Genomic DNA, 26993 nt, shown 5'->3' with positions numbered 1-26993 from the left:
CTCACTCACACACACACACACACACACGAAGGGATGCTGAAAAGTTCCTGGCTTTGGGTAAAAGAAGATACAGGAGGATCAGTTAATTGTGATTTTATTCAACATACCCCCTTCTCAGATACACACACGTCTTGCAACGATCTTTCGGTTTTTGTAAGCCCTATAAAATAACTCAGGAGGTTGGGCTTCCAGCCAGGCCTTTCCCGATACCCTTAAAGCCAAGAGCTTTTCAGTACCCCCTCATGTATATACATATACGTACATTCACACAGACACAGATACACGCATACACACACACATATACATACATACATACATACATAATATATATATATATATATATATATATATATATATATATATATATATATATATATACATGTATAATTTATATATGAATATATGCACGCATAGACATGCATACATGCATATACATATGCATTTATATGTATATGTATATTTATATGTATGTGTAAGTGTGAATATATGTATCTACTTATTTATCTGTTCGTCTATCTATCTATCTATCTATCTATCTATCTATCCATCTCTCTCTCTCTCTCTCTCTCTCTATATATATATATATATATATATATATATATATACATATACATGCACACACACATATATATATACACACAAACACACATATATATGCGTGTGTGTGCGTGTGCGTATGTGTGTGTGTGTATATATATATATATATATATATATATATATAATATATGCTTACATACATACATACATACATACATACATACATACATACATGCATACATCCATTTACACACGCATACACACACGCACGCACACACACACACACACACACATATATATATATACATATATATATATATATATATATATATATATATATATATATATATATATATATGTATATATAGTTTACAAGTAACATTTCCGCTTATTTAGCAGAAGTTAATATCAGCCAATCAATAACCAGTATTAATTAGGTCGCGATGTAACCATGGTGACGTTACGTATCCATGAAATAGATTTCTATTGTAGCTTTTTGTATTTTCGCATTGTCGCACTTATCCTGTCATTCCAGGTGGCAACACCATCGATCGCTCTATTGCTTTCACGAAAACTAGTGTCCCGTGAGAGATGTACATGATAGAGTTTCGATCCACGGTTGTGACGATTATATTCAATTTTGCACGTTTCCGGAGCTGCGAGTAAGGGTACACAAACCACTTTCTCTCTCTCTCCCTCTCTCTCCTTCTCTCTCCCTCTCTCTCACTCTCCCCCTCTCTCTATCTCTCTCTCTTTCTCTCTCTCTCTCTCTGCCTTTCTCTTTTTTCTTTCCTTCTCTGTACCTTTCGTTCTCTTTCCGTCTTTCTCTTTATTCTCTCTCTCTCTCTCTCTCTCTCTCTCTCTCTCTGCTTTTTCTCTCACTCACTCTTCCTCACTCCACCCTATAAATACCTTCGTTTCTGTCTATATAAGAATTCGTTAGTTAATTAATTTAATTAATTACTTAATTCGGTTGCCACAGAGCCAAAAACTCGGTATATCAATTCCATTTTGGAATCATATTGGAGAATAGCGTCATCTCCGCTAGCATACATGTTTACTCGTGTGCTTGTATATGAATGTGTGCACACGCACGTGTGCGAGTGTATGTGTGGTATGAGTGTATGTGTGTGTATGCATACGCACGCACATACACGTGTGCACATATTAACACACACACACAGACACACATAATGTGATAGAAAAAGACATAAAGCTTAAATATGTATTATCAACGATTTATTTGGCTTACACGCGTTTCAAGGAGTCTAACAGAATACATACTCTACTAAATACTGCTTGTCACAGCTGACTCGTTTGCAGAATGTAATCGGTATGTGAAGACAATTTAAAAGCTGCCTGCGTTAAACTGGACAAAAATGCTACAGAGACTTATGAAATGATCCAGACTGCTTACGGATGAGCTGAACGTCTGATTTTCGCTGGCACAAGAGACCAGGCAAGACAAGTCCACTGGGAAATTCATAATGATCCCCTTTTTCGACAGCAAGAGCATCATCTATATCCACAGGGTTTCCTCTAGCCAGACAATCAACAAAGAGCACTTTGTGGAGGTTTTGAGGGAGTTCAGGAAAAGATTTCATTGCAAAAGGCTAGAGCACTTGCACCAGAATCAGGCACCAGTTCACAATTCCATTCTGGTAATCAACTACTTGGCAGAGATGGGCATCAAACTATCCCCCGTCCGCCCTACAGTCCAGACCTCGTCTTCGATGACTTTTGGTTCTTCACCCAAGCTGAAGGAGAAGATAAAGGAGCCTGTAACAAGGTTCCTGGACATCTTGACTTTGGAGGATTTCCATGGGTCCTTCACGAAGTAGCAGGAGTGCAACCAGTGCATTGAAGTCAGAGGATCCTACTTTGAAGGGGATTAGAATCTTCGACGCATTTGAAATTAATAAATGTTTCACCTGAAAAAGTCTTAAATCTTCTGGAATGCACTGTGTGTGTGTGAGAGCGAGAGAGAGGGAGAGAGAAAGAGAGAGAGAGGGAGAGAGAAAGAGAGAGAGAGAGGAAGAGATAAAGAGAGAGAGAGAGAGGGAGAGATAAAGAGAAAGAGAGAGAGAGATAAAGATTACCGTTAGGGAGCTCGCTTGTAAACCACGTAGTTATGGGTTGAATTCTACTAAGCGGAGCTTTGGGCAAGTGTCTTCCACAATAGCCCCAGGCCGACCAATGTCATATCAATGCATTTGGTACACGGAAACTGTGGGGAAGCCCATCCCAAAATACTTTTCAACTGATGAAGCGAATCCACATTTTTGCCATTGGTTGCCGAACTCAGATCAATATCAATATTGGATGTAATATTTTAATGAAAAGGCATGCGATGTCGTTTTTATTAAATGATTGGAAACGAAAACAAAAAACAGATAAGAGCAACGTTATATATATTTTACTAATCAAATATGTCGAGGAGAAAAGCGAATCTTAATGCACACATAGACAAATACACATACTCATACACATCTGTCAGTGTGTACATACATACAGTATATACATACATAAATATATATATATATATATATATATACACATACATAAATATAAGTACGTATATGCATATATATGTATGCGTATATTATATATATATATATATATATATATATATATATATATATATATATGCATATATATATATATATATATATATATATATGCATATATATATATATATATATATATATATATATATATATATATATATATATATATATATGCAAGTATGTATGTATGTATGTATGTATGTGCATAAAAATATTTGCAACGTCATCGTTATCAAATAACTAAAAAGCAAAAGATAGACAGGTTACATATCTTTTTTAATATCAAATTATATCGTCACACACACACAAACACACACACACACACACAAACACACACACACATGTGTGTATGTTTGTGCATGTATATATACACGTATATAAACATACACGTATATATGCCGTACATATATATATATGTGTGTGTGTGTGTGTTTTATATATATATACATATGTTTTATATGTGTGTGTGTGTGTGTGTGTGTGTGTGTACATGCATATATGTATGTGCGCATACATCAATGTTCAGCTTAGTCAAACAAGTTCAAGGGCCGTTTCTATTGACTAATACGTATATGTATAACTTATACATGTGTACATATGTGAGTATGTATATATATATATATATATATATATATATATATATATATATATATATATATATATATATATATATATACGTCTACTTATAAATTTACATGTATATATAAATGGATATTTATATATATATATATATATATATATATATATATACACACACACACACACACACACACACATATATATATATATATACACATACATATGTATATACTCACACACACACATCACACGCACACATCACACACGTATACTCAAAGGTGTACAAATGAAAGAAAAGAACGCTAAACAAATTTCGTAGTGGTTGAATACTTGTACTAACACTTTATGTATATACATACAAACATTTACATACAAAAACTTACATATTTAACATATATGTGTGTGTGTGAGTGTGTGTGTATACACACACACGCATAAACACTTACATGTACACAGATATATATATATATATATATAAATATGAAACATTTAAATGTTAGCTATAGATGGTAATGTGTATCGTTTGTCCTTCTTCGTAAGTTTAATTGTTCAGTGCCAAAAACACACGAAAAGAACGGAAATGTTTTCAGACGATCTAAGAAACTTGCAATTCTTCCTCAAAGGCCAATTCTGTTTTTGCGACGTATATATATATACATGGTTACCACTCCGAGCAAAATTCCACAAAACAGCAAGCTGAAGGCTACCTTGATGAAGGCGGCTGAAAGATAATAAGTATATAGATAAATGTATGCGTTTAAATGATATATATATTTAGAGAGAGAGAGAGAGAGAGAGAGAGATGCAATTTAAATGAAGAAAGAAGTCAAATTGACATTACAAGTGTTTCCGTAAGTGAACGATATAATTTATTCTATACTTCATACAATGTTATGTACATAATTCATGCTATGTTATGTAATACAAGGCCTAATAAATAGAAATATGTGATTATAATCCTGTAATCCATTCACTTCCTCTGATATCATAATTTGAAGTAAAATGATTGGGCATTCTATATCAGTTTCCTTTATATTCTTCTTGATGTCTGCTGACACTGTCCCCAAGGATCCAACAATAATTGGCACTATCTTCACCTTCTTCATTTTTCATAGCCGGGCTATTCCATACTTAAGAGGGTTGTATTTATCTATTTTTTCGCCTTCTTTCTTGACTATTCGTGGGACAAAGGGGAATGCAGCATCAACTATATACCACTAGGCCCGGTCTGTTATGTTCTAGCACCTGATCTGTTTGAATTGGGAAATCCCAGATTTTGCTAGTCTCCGACTCCGCCACTCTCTGTGATTTGTGATCACACCGCGATTTGCCTCTCTCTAGCCCCCATTTTTCGCACAGTTTCCAATCTGGCATTTTCGCTACCTGATCGTGTCGCCACAATTTGTAGAGGTTTTTGGCAAGTTTAGAGCATTCATTGGGAATATGGGTATTAGTTTCATCCACTCTATTACAGATGCGGCACAGCGAAAACATTTGTTCATTCCTAAGGTTGACCGTCCAGTTCGTGACCAAAGCTTGATCTTGCGCTACCAGTATAGTGCTTTCTGTCTTTTTTTGTAGTGTTCTTTTCTACGGAAACTATTATTATTATTATTATTATTATTATTATTATTATTATTATTGTTGTTGTTGTTGTTGTTGTTGTTGTTGTTGTTGTTGTTGTTGTTGTTGTTATTATTATTATTATTATTATTATTATTATTATTATTATTGAGTGAGAGAGTAGTGCATGCCATCAAAGTGACGCTGAGCTAAAATATACGAAGCCCATTATACCCATCATGACTACCCGTCTGATAAGGGTACACCAGGTACATGCATCACAACCATATGTGTGCGACATGGTGATCTCATATCAAGATAAACAGCGCATGACCTCGCAGGTGGGGCCCAGTTAGAATTTTCTGCAGGTCGAGTACCCCATCCCACTCAAAAAGTCCCTGAATAAGGTTTGTTTAAGGATGTTGAGCAAAACACTCATGTTTCCAAAGGTGAATTATTCAAATCCCAAAGAATTCCTCTCAACACATGGCTATGATGCTCCCCCACTACTCCTTCTCGTGGTCATAGATGCACATATCGTCAGCCACCAAGGGACATGCTCAACTGGTTAAGGTCAAACAACTGACAAGCAAATCTGTGGTATTGACCAGAATATTTGCTGTAGCCCATCTTTTATACCAAGACAAAAAAATATACATGATAACACTTCCAATCAGTTAAGATCAGAAGCCACGAGAGCCACTGCCTGGTACTACATCAGAGCATTTATTATTATTATTATTATTATTATTATTATTATTATTATTATTATTATTATTATTGTTATTATTATTATTATTTTATGTTTGACTTTTGTTTTGCATTTGTACAAGTTGGATCCAAGTCTCACCCAGAGACCTCAAGAGACAACAAGTTAGAAGTTCATGTTTGATTATTATTATTATTATTATTATTATTATCATTATCATTATCATTATTATTATTATTAGTAGTAGTAGTAGTAGTAGTAGTAGTAGTAGTAGTAGTAGTAGTAGTAGTATCGTGTGAGGGTAGGGTGCATGATTTAGTGTTTAGAGTGTTATATTCACGGTCTAGCGATTGTGATTACAATTCCTAGACCGGATGGCGTGTTGTGTTCTTGATCAAAATATTTCATCTCACATTACTCTGCGACCACTTCACACCTGATCCGTGGTACAACATGCACCCGTTCAGACAACATCGATTTTATGGAGGGAGTGAGATAATGTGCAGCACATATATTTGATCATTATAAGCAAATCATTTGTGCAGGTCATTTGGCAAAAGCTGAACGCTCACACGTCGTCTTCAACAGGAGAGTCCATAAATATTATTATTATTATTATTATTATTATTATTATTATTATTATTATTATTATTATTATTATTATTATTATTACGGAGATGTACTTGCATAGCAAGCGACCTGATCTGAGATCGTGTGCTGGAACGAAAACAATTGCAGCGTGGAAGGTGTTTATAAGCCATTTAAGAAACACACAAAAACCGTTAGATTCACTTCAACATTTTAATTTAATTTGCCAAAATATTTTCGTTGCTTTGAGACCGCGACCTGTTCACTGACAAAGCTGCATATAACACACATGCACGTATACACGGAATTTTGTCAGCGAACAGGTCTCGGTCTCAAAGTGACGAAAATATTTTGGTAAATTAAATTTAAATGTTGAAGTGAATTTAAATTTAAATGGTGAAGTGAAATGTTGTGTTTCTTAAATGGCTTATAAACAGCTTCCACGCTGCAATTGTTTATTATTATTATTATTATTATTATTATTATTATTATTATTATTATTATTATTAAGGCGGTTAACCCCCAGAATCATTAGCATGTCGAACAAAATGCTTAGCAGCTTTTCATCCGTCTTTACGTTCTGAGTACAAATTCCACCGAGGTTGACTTTACTTTTCATCTTTTCCAGGTCGATGAAATAAGTGCTAGTCAAGTACTGTGGTCGACGTAATCGACTTGTCCATCCCTTCAAAAACTCTTGCCCCTGTGCCAAAATTTGAAACTACTACTACTACTACTAATAGTAGTAGTAGTAGTAGTAGTAGTAGTAGTAGTAGTAGTAGTAGTAGTAGTAACGTACTGGGGTCAATGTAGTTGACATGCCCCCTCCACGTAAAATTGCTGGCCTTGTGCCTATGGTAGAGAGGAATTGTTATTATTCCACTAATGTATTTGCGAGCAAGCATAAACTTCACAACATCGCTCAATATCAATACCTGATCAATACGTGATCGAATGCACTGATCAATTGGTAATGATTTCTTGGATAATTCTGATAAATAAATAACAGGAAACTTGTCCTATTTATTGTCTTCGTCACCTTGGATAAAATATTTATTATTCAAACATTGATTGTGTGTATATGTGTGTTTGTGTTTGTGTGTGTGTGTGTGTGTGTGTGTGTGTGTGTGTGTGTCTGTGTGTGTGTGTGTGTGTGTGTGTATGTATCTGTGCTTGTGCGTGTTTGTGTTAGGATGTACGTGCGCATGTTTTCTAATATATACATCCCTGTATAAATGTATGTTAAGGGTACTTGTGAGGGTGTGCTTTGTGTGTGTGTGGGGGGGGGCTTTTGTGCGCGCGTGTGTGTGTGTGTGTATACACGTCTGTTTGCATGCGTGCTTATATTAAGGTATACGTGCATGTGTGTTATATGCAGTTTTGCGAGTGTGGGTCTAAAAAGCGTGCGCATGTGTGTTATAATACATGAGTCTGTATATGTACGTTAAGGGTGCTTGCGTATGTGTATGCATGTTAGGGTGTATGTGCATGTGTGTAAAGCGTGAGCTTTTGTTAGGTTGTTTGTGCGTATGTTTTATAATATATATATATATATATATATATATATATATATATATATATATATGCGTATAAGAAGGGATGACCACTAAGTGGACATTCGATATGCTAGAAAGAGGTCATCAACGACCCAACCACAAAGAAAATAATGTTCTCTAGAAAAAATTCAGCAAACACCATAACATAAGCGGCCAAGACAAATGGAAATATCTGTATACATAAAAGGCAGGATGTGTGTGTGTGTGTGTGTGTGTGTGTGTGTACGTGAATGTAATTTATACAAGTCCACAAATTAGCACGCATGTCGCTCCAATTTTAAGGGGACATTCGACATGACCCTAGCTGCATTTTCGTCAACTTATTTTTCCCAGAGGCACCAGCGAATAGCAGTAAAAATAAATTTTCAACCTAAACTTTTAGCAGTTTTCAATTCGGAGAAAACCACCATTGTTTAGATCAGGAGTTAAGTCCCCTTCTAGCGACGAGCAAGTTTTTAAGAGGTTTTTTTGGTTTTTTTTTCCATCGATGAAAAAAGTGTTTTGTTGATATACGGGCAACACACACGCACACATACGAACATGTATGCGTACAAAAAATATGTATGCAATTGGTGTACGTACGTGCGCGCGCGCGTGTGTGTATGTGTGTTGCACTGGAGTGGCTGTGTGGTAAGTAGCTTGCTTACCAGCCACATGGTTTCAGGTTCAATCCCACTGCATGGCACCTTTGGCAAGTGTCTTCTACTATAGCCTCGGGCCGACCAAAGCCTTGTGAGTGGATTTGGTAGACGGAAACTGAAAGAAGCCCGTTGTATATATATCTATATCTATATATATATATATATATATATATATATATATGTGTTTGTATGTATGCGTGTGTATGTGTTTGTGCGTCTGTGTTTGTCACCCCCCCCCCCCAACACCGCTTGACAACCGATGCTGGTGTGTTTACGTCCCCGTAACTTAGAGGTTCGGTAAAAGAGACCGATAGAATAAATACTAGGCTTACAAAGAATAAGTCCTAGGGTCGATTTGCTCTACCAAAGGCTGTGCTCCAGCATGGCCGCAGTCAAAATGACTGAAACAAGTAAAAGAGTAAATATACTTAAGACTTAGTTGTGATCTGAACACTTCTGACACAGAGAATCGGGAGCCCATTTGGGCATTCTATTTTCCTTGCTGAAAGGATTCCCAACCCATGGGCAAAGAGGGGTTAGATGATGGGGGTGATACTTTCAAAGGGTTTTCATGTGTAACCTGATCACCTCTGCCGATCAAACTCCCAACCTATGCGCTCCAGTTGCAACACTGATTCTGCCCAAATTTGATGTCAATGTTACTTAGTTTGGTTTGAAATAAAGAACTTGATTAGCTTAATAATCCTAACTTAATCCAGGGCAAAGCCGGGCTATACTGCTAGTACAAAATAAAGAGAACGTTATTTTCTTTGTGGTTGGGTCGTTGATGACCTCTTTCTAGCATATCGGATGACCACTTAGTGGTCATCCCTTCTTATACGCAAGTAATACAATTTTTCTGAATTTTCAGATTGTTTTATATGCTAGGCCACTGGTTTTAAATTGATGTTAAATTAATATTCAATTTATCACGCTCAGTATATATATATATATATATATATATATATATATATATATATATATATATATATGAGAGCGCATTAAGTGTATGTATGTGTGTGTGTTAAACGTGTTAAGTATAAATGTGTGTGTGCGTGTGTGTGTGTGTTAAGACTCGTCGGATCACAGCTCAAGTTAGTGGAAAGTAACTCGTGGTCATTGTAAGATAAACTCTGCCCACGACGTTTACTCCCACAACCCGCCCCCAGCTAACACCACACTACATATCCCCACCACCACCACCACCACTACCACTATTACACGTTCACCATTCCATGAGAGTGGAATAAAGAACTTGTTAGCTTCTGCAGTCATAACATTATTGCGTGCGTGAATGTATATATGATACACATACATATTCATATATATATTCATATTCATATATATATTCATATTCATATTCATATACATATTCATATATATACATTGTTGGTGGTTGTAATTGGCCACAGTTTTGTTTTTTTTTTTCGAAATCGTTGGAATATGACAATTTTATATTATGTTTGTTTATTCGTTTGTGATACTTGTGACTGGGGGTGGAAGTGTGTTGAAGGGGATTTAAGCCAAATAATTTTCCTTTTCTCTATTCTTACGCTACTTACGCTGACAAATACAAAAAAGAAGTCATACTACCCAATAACTATGAAGAAAAAGAAGAAACAACAAAGCTGTAAAACAACTGAAATCCAAACTAAAACTGGAACAGCGACGGATCATGATAGAACGATAGCAAGAAAAGCCCCTTCATGGCAAATACTGGGTTAAACTAAACGCAAAAGAAATAGACAAAGCGAAATGCAAACAATGGCTGAGAAGCTCAGAACTCAAAGCAGAGACTGAAGGGTCTTAAATTGCAGCACAAGACCAAAGCCTCCCCACCAGAAATTACTAAAAACATGTAATGAGAAAAAACATAACAAGTAACTGCAGAATATGTCGAGATGGACAAGAAACAATAAGCCATATTGTCTCTGGCTGCCCAGTCCTGGCTAAGGAATATATTCACAGATACGACAGAGCTGGGACCTATATACACTGGAAGCTATGCCAACACTATGGAATAACAACAGAAAAGAGATGGTATAGGCACACGCCAGTAAGGGTCACAGAAAATGAGAAAGCAACCATACTAAGGGATATGCCAATACATGCAGTGAGAGAAATTAAGGCCAATAAGGCGGATATAGTTGTCAGAGATCATCAAGAAAGAAATGCTTTCTAATCGATGCATCAGTACCAGCAGATGACAACGTTTCTCTAAAAGAAACGGAGAAACTTTCAAAATAAAAAGACCTGGAAATGAGGTAACTTGAATGTGGAGTCTAAAAACAGAAACAATTCTTATCATAGTAGGCGCATTAAGTATGATAAAAAAAAAACATTCAGACAAATACATAGCAAAAACACCAGGACTAACAAATATATATAGCATACAGAAAATAGCACTACTAGGCACGGCACAAATTCTACGTAAATCACTTTCAATATAGTAACCATAAGAACATCACAACAGACCACAGTACATACCCAAGGTACACAGAGTTGCGCTCGGTAGTGCAATCAAAGCACGTGATAAAAATTAAAACTACTGAATAATGATAATAATAACAATAATAATAATAATAATAATAATAATAATAATAATAATAATAATAATAATAATAATAATAATGATGATGATGATGATAATAATAATAATAATAATAAATAATAACAGATAGAGAAATTAAGGCCAATAGACCAGATATAGTTGTCAAAGATCATGAAGAAAAAAAAATGCTTTCTAATTGATGTATCAATACCAGCAGATGACAATGTTTCCCTAAAAGAAATGGAAAAACTTTCAAAATACAAAGACCTGGAAATAGAGGTAACTCGAATGTGGAATCTAAAAACAGAAACAATTCCTATCATAGTAGGTGCCTTAGGTATAATAATAATAAAAAAATATTCAGACAAATACATAACAAAAACACCAGGACTTACAAATATATATAACATACAGAAAATTGCACTACTGGGCACTGCACACATCCTACGCAAAACACTTTCTATACAGTAACCTTAAGAGCATCACAGCAATCCACAGCACATACCCAAGGCACACAGGGCTGCACTCGGTAGTGAAGTGAAAGCACGTTATAAAAATAAAACTACTGAACAATAATAATAATAATAATAATAATAATAATAATAATAATAATAATACTGAGATATGTAATCTTGACAGAAAATACAAAAACTGTTGACAATGCATAGAATGCACCACCCTAAGGCAGATATAGAACGACTTTATCTGCCAAGAAAAGAGGAAGGCCGTGGACTTTTACAGCTGGCATTAACAATGAAGATTGCCACAATTGGCTTAGACACCTACCTGAAAAACTCTGAGGACTGGATGCTAAAACTTGTTTCAAAACATGAAAGCAAGAAAGCATCTTACTCAGTAACAAAACAGGCAAAGGAATATCTAAGTGAATTCCAAATACAACAAATTCCGAAATTAGACATACTAGAAACAAGCGCAGAAAAAGCTAAGCGCATGAAAACCCGTGTTAAAACTGCTGCCTTAGATATTCTAACCGATAAATGGCAAGAAAAACCTCTCAATGGCAAATACCCAAAGAGAGCGAATAATACTGATGTTGACAAAGCCCTTACCCATGAATGGCTAATGGCTTCTGGTTTAAAATCTGAAACAGAAGGGTTTATTATAGCAGCCCAAGATCAATGCCTACCTACAAGGAACTACCACGCCAACATATTAAAGAACGGCAGCTTCCCAACATGTCATGTATGTCAACAACAAAATGAAACCATTAATCATGTTGTCTTCATGTGCAGTCTTCTTGCGCCTACAGAGTATTTCGACAGGCATAATAGAGCTGCACAATATATTCACTGGGTAATTTGCAAAAACCTGGACATGCCCCATGATAAAAACTGGTGGGAACACAAACCACCTCCAGTCCTTGAAAATGATCACATCTCACTCGTCTGGAACTTCACATTATATTGAAAGACTTCAGGCAAAAATTATGCCTCCTCATTGATATGACTGTCCCAATTGATATAAACGTATCTGTCAAGACCTACCAAAAACTTGAGCAAGTATAAAGATCTTGAAATAAAAATTGGCAAAATGTGGAACCTCAAGACTAAAACAATACCTGTTGTCATTGGTGCCCTGGGAATGATAGCAAAAGGGGCTGTAGCAGAAATTCAAAAGATAGTGCTCATGGGAACTGCCCATATCATACGTAAAATGCTGTCTATGTAATCTCAAATTTTAAAACAAACACATAATTTTCTTATGGTTTCTTAAACATTCTCGAGAACAACACTATGTACAAAACCAAATATATGGCACTCTAGGCATAACACCAACATGAACTCCTAACTTGTTGTCTCTTGAGGTCTCTGGATGAGACTTGGTACCAACTTGTACAAATGTAAAGCAAAAGTCAAACATATAATAATAATAATAATAATAATAATAATAATAATAATAATAATAATAATAATAATAATAATAATAATAATAATAATAATATCAACGAAATTAGTAAACAATCAACACTACTAAGTAACAAGAAGAAAACAAAAATACTGTACAAATACAGCATTACAGAAAAAGACTTACCTGAGGCAAAAGAAAAACTAAAGCAAGACATCCTTGCCAAAGCACAGAGGATCCGCCGGTATGAGAAACGCCAACGTTTCTTTGAACAAAACAAACAGTTCAAATCCAACCCCAAAAAACTCTACCAAGAACTGGGTAAAAATAAAATAGACATTACTTCAGCACCAACAGCAGAAGAACTAGAGAAATTCTGGAAACAAATATGGTCGGTGAAGCAACAACCCCAAAAAAGGACCATTAAAACAACGAACTTAGCACCTGAGCAACTCTGGACCCCTATAACAACTGAAGAGGTCACCCAGACACTGCAAAGACTAAGCAACTGGAAAGCACCTGGACACGACAAGATCCCCAATTTCTGGTTAAAACACCTGCCAGCAATGCATAAAAAGCTGGCAGAAAACTTTAACAACATAATAGCAGATCCAGAAACAATGCCTGAATGGCTCACAAAAGGGAAAACCATCTTAATACCCAAATCCACGGAAACGGAGAAACCACAAAACTATAGACCTATAACCTGTCTCCCTACGATCTACAAAGCCTTTACTGCAATAATATCGCAGAGAGTGAGTAAACACCTGGAAAATAACAACCTGTTTCCAGAAGAGCAGAAGGGATGCTGCAAGGGCTCATACGGCTGTAAAGATCAATTATTGATCAATAAAGCCATAACTGAAGACAGCCGCATAAAGAAGAAAGGCCTCAGTATGGCCTGGGTGGACTACCAAAAGGCTTTCGACAGTGTTCCCCACACGTGGATTCTGGAAACACTAGCCATAAACAAGGTGGCACCAATTATCATAAAATACATAGAGCACTCAATGAACAAATGGCAGACAGTGCTACAGCTCCAAACAAAAGAGGGACTTGTGAAAACGAAAGCCATCCCCATTAGAAGAGGAATATTCCAGGGAGACACGCTCTCTCCACTCCTGTTCTGCCTGGCACTCACACCTTTAACAGAATTGCTAAATAGAACTGGATGCGGTTACAAATGCTATGGAAAAACAGTCAGCCACCTTCTATATATGGATGACCTAAAATTATATGCAAAAAACGACAAAGAGCTAGAAACACTACTACAGACAGTACACGGCTTTACCAAGGAAATAGAAATGAAATTCGGATTAGAAAAATGTGCCAAAGCAACCCTGAAAAGAGGAAAATTAGTTAAAAGTAGCAATATAACACTAGATAAAGCCAATGAAATAAGAGAACTAGACGAAAGCCAACCATATAAGTATTTAGGAGTCAATGAACTAGATAGGATACAACATACACAAATGAAAGAAAAAATAAAGAAAGAGTACTACAGACGAGTTAGATCAATACTAAAAACAGAGCTCAATGCTAAAAACAAGATAATGGGTATCAACACTTTAGCTGTCCCAGTTATAAGCTACAGCTACAACATCCTTAACTGGACACTAAATGAACTATGTAAAATAGACAGGAAAACAAGAAAAATAATGACAGGATATAGGATGCACCACCCAAAATCTGACATAGAAAGGCTATATATACAACGCACAGAAGGTGGCAGGGGTCTTATACAGCTAGAAAACTATTATAAAATAACCACCATAGGACTGAAAAAATACCTACTCCAGAAGCAAGGGAAACTAATACAAATAGCCACAAAACACGAGCAAAATAAAAAACTGTTTTCAGTATTTAAGGAAGCTGACAAATACAAACAAGAAATCAATCTACCTAACAAATACGAAGAAGAAGAAGAAGAAGAAACAACAAAAGCTATAAAACAAATGAAATCCAAACTAAAACTAGAACAGCAACGGACCATGATAAAACGATGGCAAGAAAAGCCCCTACATGGTAAATACTGGGCTAAACTAAATGCGAAAGAAATAGACAGAGAAAAATCCCAGCAATGGCTGAGAAGCTCAGGACTCAAAGCAGAGACTGAAGGATTTTTAATTGCTGCACAAGACCAAAGCCTCCACACCAGAAATTACCAAAAACACATAATGAAAAGAAATATAACAAGTAACTGTAGAATATGTGGAGATCGACAAGAAACAATAAATCATATTATCTCTGGCTGCCCAGTCCTGGCTAAGAAGGAATATATTCACAGACACGACAGAGCTGGGACCTATATACACTGGAAGCTATGCCAACATTATGGAATAGCAACAGAAAAAAGATGGTATAAACACACGCCAGAAAAGGTCACAGAAAACGAGAAAGCAACCATGCTCTGGGATATGCCAATACACACAGATAGAGAAATTAAGGCAAATAGACCAGATATAGTTGTCAAAGATCATGAAGGAAAAAAATGCCTTCTAATTGATGTTTCAATACCAGCAGATGACAACGTTTCTCGAAAAGAAATGGAAAAACTTTCAAAATACAAAGACCTGGAAATAGAGATAACTCGAATGTGGAATCTAAAAACAGAAACAATTCCTATCATAGTAGGTGCCTTAGGTATAATAAAAAAATATTCAGACAAATACATAACAAAAACACCAGGACTTACAAATATATATAACATACAGAAAATTGCACTACTGGGTACTGCACACATTCTACGCAAAACACTTTCAATACAGTAAACATAAGAGCACCACAGCAAACCACAGCACATACCCAAGGCGCACAGAGCTGCGCTCGGTAGTGAAGTGAAAGCACGTTATAAAAATAAAACTACTGAATAATAATAATAATACTTTCTACTATAGGCACAAGGCCTGAAATTTAAGGGAGGAGGATAGTCGATGACATCGACCCCAGTACTCAACTAGCACTTGATTTATCGACCCTGAAAGGATGAAAGGCAAAGTCGACCTCGGTGGAATATGAACTCAGAACGTAGCGACAGACGAAACACCGCTAAGCATTTCGCCCGGCGTGCTAACGATTTTGCCAGTTCACCGCCTTAGCAATAATAATAATAATAAGAAGAAGAAGAAGAAGAAGAAGAAGAAGAAGAAGAAGAAGAAGAAGAAGAAGAAGAAGAAGAAGAAGAAGAAGAAGAAGAAGAAGAAGAAGAAGAAGAAGAAGAAGAAGAAGAAGAAGAAGAAGAAGAAGAATGAATGAATGAATGAATGAATGCTTCTGGTACTTGATGGATATAATAAAAATAATTTTAAATAATTAATACTATTAATTAATACCAAAATTAAGATCAATCGTTAGTGTTAGATAGAATGTGAGGGCGAGATCGAACAAGAAATCAGGTTAAAGGATAATTTTTTTACCATTAAACCGAAAATATTGTTTGCATTCAAGAAATACTTCTTTATGGGCCACCTTGAAGAATTATTACTCACAACAAACTACTGACACGAGAAATCAATTTTATAAAATTAATTATGTGCTTGAAAATATATTTAATTATCACAACAGCGTAGAATATATGAATGAAATATATTGACTTCTTTTCTTTCTTCTTTTTTTTTACTTTAAATATATTAACATCTTAACAGCATAAAAATTGATGGCGACATAAAAGCTTTTAAAATATTATAACGTTACAAATACTAGCGTTATTTTCGTAATATATCAGAATGGGTGATTAAAAAAATATTTTATTAAATAACAGAATGACGTAACAACATAAACCAGCTGATAAAAATACGTATTTTCTTTTAAAATATCTCGGTATGTTAAAAGCATATCACAGTTGGATGAAATATTTAAATATTTAGAGAAATCCTTCCTTGTTTTCTACGATCAATAAAAATTCACTTATATATATATATATATAATTATATATATATATATATATATATATACACACACACACATATATATATGTCAGTTGTCGGTTGTCCTTCTACTCCTTGTTTCGAGCAATGAACGACAAGATATGACTTTGAAGGCAGTTGCTCCCTCGACCCAAATCTCTTGAATTTCGCAATGTTAGAAATGTTATTCTTACTAGTAAGAATTGTATGTTGTTGACGTCAGAAGAGTTTTACAAACTTTTAAGAGAATATTAATTCTTTTTTGAAACAGTGGATCCCGAAGCACATAAAGCTATAAAAAATAGCATTTGGCATACTCCGACGTTTTTTTTTTTTTTTGCTGTTTTTTTTTTCAAGGGCTTTTTATCGCAATATTTACATAGCATTATTTGTAGCGTTATGTACTCCAAGACTCACCATTTCAAAAAAAAAAATGAATTAACATATATGCATTAAAGACAAAATGTTTTCTTACCTTTTCCGTATACCGTCACTGAAGACGACACTTTGTGTTGGTAATACGTTCCTGGAATACCTATTTTGGTAAATAAACCAAATTTGAGATTTTAGCGTGTTTACATATAAGAGTAATATATGTTTATATTATGTGTTGTATAATAGTTGTATATGTGCGTGTGTTTGTACCATATATATATATATATATATATATATATATATATATATATATATATATTACGCAGAGGTACTTGCATAGCAAGTAATCTAGTTGCAGCGCTGAAGGTGTTTATAAGCCATTCAAGAAACACACAAAAACCGCTAGATCCACTTCAACATTTAAATTTAACTTGCCAAAATATTTTCGTCGCTTTGAGACCGCGACCTGTTCACTGACAAAATTGCAACACAAAACTGCAGCACAAAATTGCAGCCATGTATATGTATATATATATATATATATATATATATATAAACACACACACACACATATATATATATATATATATATATATATATATATATATATATATATATATATATATATATATATATATATATATAAAAGAAGGAAAATGCACAGTTTTGATATATTTTAAATAAAATAGTATTGTGGTTGTCGACCGGTTTTGCCTTTGCTAATCATGACATTGAAATTATTGTAATTTCGTATTTTTTAAGAAAATTTTAGTTCATGTTCTTGTATGAAAGACTTCTGACAATGCGAACCTTTACACAACAACCACGAAACCAACGGTTAAAAAATGTGGAACATGCCCCAACCTACTTGACGGCTCAAAATTCCAATTCAAACAAAGAGAGAGGTTCACAATTAAGACTAAATTCATATCAGCATCCGAGAATTTAATTTATGTTATAATTTGTTCAGGTTGTGGACATAACTATATAGGACAGACAAGTACGGCACTTAGATGAAGAACCACACTACGTTAGGAACAAATCCGTTTCCCAAAATATAGTCAGATACCTTTGAGTGAACACATAGAGAGATGTGCAGGAAACCTCCAACCAAATTTCACAGTTTTCCCCATTTACCAGTGCAAAAAAACAATTTCTGTACAAGAACGTTTAAATAAAAAAAATCATTTATCGCGAAAATATAGAACGCGTCTAAATATGAACGTATAACAAACTTTGGTTTCAGTATATATTAAGATTCATGATCATATATCCATCACTGTACATATTTCATCTCACTACTTTATCTTGTGAGTTTTTGTGTTTCTTTATCTCACTCCAAAAATGAGCAATTACCTCCTCTGTCCCGAATAATAACGATCACCAGTTACCTCCCCTAAGATTTTTCTACTTGATTCATTCACAAATTTTCATATAAAAAACATGGACTAAATTTTTCTTAAGAAAATACGAAATTACAATAATTGCAATGTCATGATTAGCGAAAGCGAAACCGGTCGACAACCACAATACTCATTCATTTAAAATATATTGAAACTGCGTGCATTTTCCTTCTTTTATTTTATAAATATATTTTTTGCATTGCAGCTCGCCACGTGCGGATAATCGAAATTCTCTTCCTCCCTTTTCTTATTATGTGTATGTGTGTGTGCGTGTGTGTGTGTGTGTGTGTGTGCGTGTGTGTGTATGTGTATGTGTGTATGTATGTATGTATGTATGTATGTATGGGCACAAGTTTGAAACTCTCGGCAATTGAGACACTTTTTAAATCTCTGCCGTTCAAGTGTGTGTGTAGGTGTGTATGTGTGTATGTGTGTGTGTGTGCGTGTGTGTATGTGTGTGTATGTGTGCGTGTGTGTAAGGGATAGGATAGATATGGACGGAACATATTTGTATGATAGGCTTGTGAGTTGGCCTTCGCGCTAAACATCAACAATAGCAACAAATATAACAATAACAGTAGCAGCAGCAGCAAGGTAAACAGCGTGGGCTTCAGTCTTGCGATCTTCTAAACCATTCACATTAAATTGCTTGCAAACTATGTATTTCAGAGTAATTATGGATTTCTAGTCTTTCCGTATTGATCCATATATCATATGTTAAACGCCAAACGACTGATAAGAGAGTTTGTGCACGACATAAAATCGCGATTGTGTAAATATTTATATGCAAATATATGCATATAGAACTATATTTGATGCAGATATATAATAAAATATGCATATGTATGCATATATATGTACATTTATATGAGTAGAACACGTTTATTATTGGTGTGTACGTGCAAGTGTGCATGCGTTATATACATATAAATATATACATTTATATGTTTGTGTGTGTGTTTGTATGTATGTATGTATGTATGAATGTATATACACATACACAAGCACACAAACTGGCTTATATTTATATGTGTGCGTTTGTGTGCGGATGTACAGTTGTGCATATAAATGTGCATTTTATAGTTATATGTAAGATTGTATATATGTATGTATGTGTATATATATATGCATATATATATATATATATATATATATATATATATATATATATATATATATATATAGGGAGAGAGAGAGAGAGAGAGAGAGAGAGAGAGAGAGAGAGATATTAACGTATATTTATATATGTACACACATTCGTATATACATATATACACACATACATATGCACGTATATGCATACAAATGTTATATAGATTCAAATGTGAACGAAAGAAACAGAAAGAATTCAATACGTGCTATAGTGTGTATTTCTTTCGACTCAAGCTTCATTCCAAGCGATCCCCAGGAACAAAAATTCATATGCGTGTAGGAATATCGTGCTGTTAAGAATCTTCCTTCGCAACAACTTGCTATTTGGTTCAATCTCTCAGTTTGACATTTTGAAGAAATATATTCTTCCTCTCTCTTTCACTCACTCTCACTCTTTCTCTCTTTATATACATACACGTGTGCGTGTGTGTGTGTGGGGGGGGGGGTGTATGCGTATGTATGTATGCGTAGTTCTCTAGCGGACAGGTAATACAAGGGAGATGGTGATTCCTTCATAATATTTGGCAGGATCATAAGTTTGAATTTGAAATTAAGACATTAGAAAGAAGGTGCTTAAAATATACTAGCTTTATTTACTTATTGCTTACGCACAAGTGTGGTCGTTTGGAATATATACACATACATATGTACATGTATATATATGTATGTATATAGGTAAGCATATATGGATACAGGACGTCACACAACGAAAACAACATGAAATACGAAATAATGTTGGGTACGCAAAGAACGAGAGAAACAAATGGAAAACATGACAAGTAACATAAAAAACGACCCTTCGTCAGTTGTCGGTTGTCCTTCTACTCCTTGTTTCGAGCAATGAACGACAAGATATGACTTTGAAGGCAGTTGCTCCCTCGACCCAAAATGAAATTTGGGATTTTGCAGAGGGTCAAAGCTGGTAACAACAACAGGACATACAACAAACCAAACGAACCGAATACAAACAGGGGGGCCGTTAGGCTCAGATGAGGTAAGGTAGCGAAGGCTGTAAGAAGATTCTTGGTAAGAGAAAAGATAGGTGAGGAAACAGATAGGAATGTGCCTGGACTGCACAACAGACTGATCCTTTCTCCAATTCTTTTTTCTCGCCTTCACCGTTTTCTATCTGTCTGTCTGTCTCTCGCTCGCTCTCTCTCTCTCTCTCTCTCTCTCTCTCTCTCTCTCTCTCTCTCTCTCTCCTCTTTTTCCTTTACTTTCTCTCGTTGCTCACACGTGACCATCGTCCATCTTTCCTTTCCTCACGTGGTCATCTTCCTTTTCCTTCAGTTTGTTGTGCAGTCCAGACGCATTCTTATCTGTCTTCTCACTTATCTTTTCTCTTTTCAAAGACTCTTCTTCCAGCTTTCGCTACCTTATTATGAATAGCATTTAATTATGCGAGTATTTGTGAACGTGTGCACCGGTTTGTATATATGTATATGTGGGTATGTGAAAAATCACACAACCAAACGCCCTTACTGTTTAATAAAAGACAAAATAAAAAATAAAGAGAGAAAGAAATCAACGCCCGATGAGTTCAACTTACGATTGTAATGGTCACAAACAGTCGATTTCTCGAAAGACACTTGCCCACTATTTTGAACATCTTTGTAAACCAGACGACATTCTTCAGTGCTTGCGCAATAGTCGAAGTCATTACAACTCCAGTGTTCCATTTCCATGCAGGCCTTCGCACATTCGGCTAACTGTACTCCACCAAAAATTTCGTTGTTAACCATTTTCACTGTCGTGTTTCTTGTGACGTGGAATTCTGATATAAAGCTTCCTGCAACAGACAAATATTATTTTTGCGAATCATTCCCCCAATAAATACACAATAGCCAAGCCTAAATAATTTTATATTGAATTATTACGATTGCTTGCAAAAACTTTTTCGATGACATCCCGAGGAAAAGAGCCGCCAGTTATTGAAACACGTTTATATTATTAAAGCGTAGGAATATCAATGACATTTATCTACGTTTCACACACACACACGCGCGCGCGCGCGCGCACGCACATTCAAATCAAACAAAAATTAAAAGTAATTGAAATGGCGATACTGATTTGCATACCGTGAAATTGTCGGCAGTGTAATTAATTTATTAACGTTCTATGCGCAAACAACGTGTTAGATAAATTTAATGCTGTCGGTCAACAAGTTATATATAACATCTACGCTGTAGGAAATGAACAAAACTAATTCAAATTGAATCATGTACCTATCGTTTGCTGGCCGATTGCGCTACGGACTGCATGAAATAGGTTGTGCGGATATCATCAGAGGAATTTTCACTTAGAAATATCATACTAGTCAAACTAACATTATTATCTCTTATTTTGAAATACCAGCGTCACGGAATAAAAAACACGTAGCCACTCATTCACCAGAGTTTAGGTCTATATAACAGACAGACAGATAGATAGATAGATAGATAGATAGATAGATAGATAGATAGATAGATAGATAGATAGATAGATAGATAGATAATCAAAACTAACAATCGATTGATATAACTCGGAGTTTCATGTGAAGATAATGAATGATTCATACACATCAAATGGATATACATATGCTTCTAAATCGAACATTGCTGTATATGTTTTATTTTTTCGCTTTATTGTTATTGTTTTTGGTGTTTTTTTTTTTTGTTTTCGTTATTGTATTCAACATAAATCCATAATGTATTTGATGAGTATGAAGTTTTCTACTTTCACACGAGTTATGGCAGTCGTTTGTTAGTTTGATCATTCTTAAACCATATTATGTAGCCTCTCTCGAATATATTCATCGATGAGCGATCTTGGTATTTTTCGAAGACCGACGGAGTGACCACTTGGATGTATGTATGTATGTATGTATGCATGTATGTATGTATGCATGTATGTATGTATGTATGTATGTATGTATGTATGTATGTATGATGAATATGTAAATACACACACAAACATACATATATAATATCCAGGAATTTACTTACGTGAATAGATATCACAATCAGGTGTAAAAGATATTTGGTCGTCAGGAATATTCATGGTATGGACTTTACTCAAAGTACATTCCTGTAGATCAGGACAATATTCAAAGCTTTGACAGGAGAAGTCTTTGTTTAATGTGCACTGCTTGGCACAATCCATCTCGCTTACAGCGTCTACTGGTTTGTCTCCCTTGAGGACCATGGATTTGCCCGGTTTCTTGTCGTATTCGTTGATATAGTTTCCTGAAGTGTTAGATAAATATTAAAAGAAATCAGTTTGACCATTAGTTTCATCGATGCATCAATCATCGTTCTTTACTCCTTTGTTGTAACCAAAGTTATGTTTGAGCATTTACATTACATATATATCTAAATATGTACATGGATTCGAAATGGAAACCAAAATAATAAATTGAACAATTAAATGATAAATTCAATTCAATTTTATTATTTTATACAAACAAATGACACATCTAGTAAATTACAGCTGTTTCTACACCATTAGAAATCACAGGTTCTTTAAGAATAATAAACTAACGTTTTAAATATAATGAGGTTTCATCAGACAGACATATCTTCTTAAATATCTTACGAAAAATAGCAATTATATATATGTGTGTGTGTGTGTGTGTATATGCATGTATGTACGTATGCATGTATGTATATATATATATATATATATATATATATATATATATATATATATATATACACACACATAGATATAGATATATACATATAGATATTCATATATGCATATACATATATAGATATTTATTAATTGTAATCAGGAAGTCAAACCAATAATTACAAGTAATACGACTTGACTCAATTTATGCAGATACTCTAATAACGATTTGGAGTGGTTTGTTATATTTGACTCAAGTCGAAAATTCTGGTACTGTGCACTGCTTCTGCGAGTCACACGATATATATATATATATATATATATATATATATATATATATATATATATATATATATATATATATATATATATATATATATATATATATAATGCAAGAGAGTTAGGGGTTAAGGATTCAACCCACTAAGGGTTGGTATCTATCCAATATACTGCTGGGAGGGTACCCAATTATTGTTACACTAGTGTTATACCAAGTGTAATAAGTGGATGCGGGTAAAAGGGGGTTATTTTACCCTAAATTTATATAGCAATAAGAAAATGGAGGAGAATATGCGGTATCCATCGACTTGCAGACAATGTATTTCATTGAATTAATCTGTTTATTATGTAACTAAAATGACAAAAACCACAATATACAGGTGCTTATGACATACCATGTCATATTAACAATTAAGGTTACAAATATAAAGTACATTTAGCAATTGGAGAATATACAGAAACTTACAGCTGTTTCGGCCTAGCGTTGTCATGCCCCATTCTATCCCTAGAGCTCCTGCGCGCCGGAGTAATTAGCAGATGAAAATGATGTAATGGGGGTACATGCATGATTCGCTAGGTTTCTTCAGAGATTCACAAAAATTCAATACAAATATAAATATAAAATTTAACATATATTATTATAGTTAGTTATAAGTAATTCGGGGCGCATTAGTAGTGAATAAATAAAGCTGCTCTGAAGTTTTGATGTTCAAAGGTGATATTAATGATAGTTGGGATAGATTTACGTTTCTTTAAGTTTCGTCACATAATTATATCCTGATTACAAGAGATACCAGACAACAATAGCGATTAATATTCCCCCAATTAAAATTATAAAAATATTTCTTCTGCGCGAAGCGATTTAGCCGAGGTCTCAAAACAACAAGGAACACTTGAAAATCTACGTGTACGTATGTTTATACATGGATATGTAAATGCATATATATATATATGAATATATACATGTGTAAACATACCGTTATATTTTTATATCATCATCATCATCATCGTCGTCGTTTAACGTCCGCTTTCCATGCTAGCATGGGTTGGACGATTTGACTGAGGACTGGTGAACGAGATGGCTGCACCAGGCTCCAATCTGATCTGGCAGAGTTTCTACAGCTGGATTCCATTCCTAACGCCAACCACTCCGAGAGTGTAGTGGTTGCTTTTACGAGCCAGTCAGGCGGTACTGGCAACGGCCACGCCCAAACTGGTGTATTTTACTTGCCACCTGCACAGGAGCCAGTCCAGGGGCACTGGTAACGAACTCGCTCGAATGTCTTTACACGTGCCACCGGCACAAGTGCCAGGAAGGCGACGCTGGGCACAGGTGCCATCACGATTTGACTTTCTCTTGCCCCAACAGGTCTTCGCAAACCGAGTGTCGTGTCCAATGAAGGAGACGACGTTGGCATGGGTGCCAGTCGTCGAATTTAGTTCGGTTTCGATTTCACTTGCCTCAACAGGTTTTCGCAGGCGGAGTTTATTGTCCAATGAAGGAAAGGTACGCATAAGTGGGCTGGCTACACCCCTGGCAGACGCCTTGGATTTAGGTCTCACATGGGTTGCCGGGTCTTCTCACGCACAGCATATTTCCAAAGGTCTCGGTCAGAAGTCATCGCCTCGGTGAAGCCCAATGTTCGAAGGTCGTGCCTCACCACCTCATCCCAGGTCTTCCTGGGCCTACCTCTTCCACAGGTTCCCTCAACTGTTAGGGCACTTTTTCACACAGCTATCCTCATCCATTCTCGCCACATGACCATACCAGCGCAATCGTCTCTCTTGCACACCACAACTGATGCTTCTTAGGTTCAATTTTTCTGTCAAGGTACTTACACTCCGTCTAGTATGCACACTGACATTACACATCCATCGGAGCATACTGGCTTCATTCCTTGCGAGCCTACGCATGTCCTCAGCAGTCACGGCCCATGTTTCACTGACACGAAGCATGGCTGTTCGTACACATGCGTCATACAGTCTGCCTTTTACTAAGTGAGAGGCCTCTTGTCACCAGCAGAGGTAAGAGCTCTCTGAACTTTGCCCAGGCTATTTTTATTCTAGCAGCTACACTTTCAGCGCATCCTCCCCCACTACTAAGTTGATCACCTAGATAGCGGAAGCTATCAACTAAGTCTAGTTTTTTTCTCCCTGGAATGTGGCCAGAGTTGTTTTCTGCACATTTTCAGTGTTTATTGCTCCTGAACATCTGCTACATACAAAAATTAACTTCCTAGTTAACCTTCCTTTGATATTGCTGCACCTCTTATGTGTCCATAGCTTGCACTGGGCACACTCCAAATACTGTTTCTTCTTTGTTCTTTTTTCAGCGCATCACTCTCACTTCCTACTACAAATCTCCTCTTATAGATGTAATAATCCATTTCTCTACTATTACCGTCTCCGATGAAGGGATACATTGGATTTTTCCTGAAACAGCTGTAAGACTTTATCCATAAAATATATTTCTAACTCTGGCATTGTTCTCTTTATCGTTTTCTCTCTTTATATATATATATATTCCTCCTTGTGCCTGTGAAATCTTGTATCCCGGCTGTAAGGCCTTATTTCCATATACGCCAGATTAATTTTATTCGTCCTTAGTCGAAAGACATCTGTTGTTTTGTCCTGTTATTATTCTTACTGTATTTGTATTACTGTATTTGTGTAACATTGTTCATTTTTTCCCGTCCTTGTTTTTCTATACATTCGCTGCTTTCTTCCAAGGAATCTAATGTTCTTAGCTTAGTTTTTCCTTGGGGCTGGCCAGATTGGAGCAATATCGAGAATAACCAGCCGAAATTGCAAAGATAATCTGGATCTCGACTGAAGAGAGAAAACTCCGAATGACCTGTTCGTGTTTTCTTTGTATCGTCTATCTGAATGTTTTGTCCCTTTCTTGTATCACCTAACTGTCTTAATGTTTTGCATTCTTGTCCCATTCTGTATGATATATATATATATATATATATATATGAATGTTGTAAACATTATAGAACATACATAATGTATGCGCTCTGCTTGTTAGCCGGTCGACTGCGATTTGATGCGTTGGAGATGACTCCCTGAGAGCGCCAGGTGATAAGACACCTGAAACTTATAGTCAGATC

The 26993-nt window shown here is 35.5% G+C and overlaps 1 protein-coding gene across 1 annotated transcript in view; it reads right to left on the bottom strand.

Moving 5' to 3' along the window:
* Window positions 1–3994: 3994 nt before the first annotated feature.
* LOC106884220 (uncharacterized) overlaps window positions 3995–26993 on the bottom strand; it is a 122545-nt gene continuing 99546 nt past the window's right edge. Inside the window, exons 27-30 of the mRNA XM_089340306.1 lie at window positions 22977–23216; window positions 21542–21781; window positions 17538–17597; window positions 3995–4404 (exon numbers count right to left, since the gene is read on the bottom strand). Coding sequence (XP_089196432.1) covers window positions 4301–4404; window positions 17538–17597; window positions 21542–21781; window positions 22977–23216 — 644 coding nt within the window. The 3' untranslated portion in view covers window positions 3995–4300. The remainder of the gene's footprint in view (window positions 4405–17537; window positions 17598–21541; window positions 21782–22976; window positions 23217–26993) is intronic.

The sequence above is a fragment of the Octopus bimaculoides genome, chromosome 23 (assembly GCF_046866305.1).
Source record: "Octopus bimaculoides isolate indiv1 chromosome 23, ASM4686630v1, whole genome shotgun sequence".
In the NCBI taxonomy this organism is placed as follows: Eukaryota; Metazoa; Mollusca; class Cephalopoda; order Octopoda; family Octopodidae; genus Octopus; species Octopus bimaculoides.
This window is presented reverse-complemented; position numbering and strand designations above follow the sequence as displayed.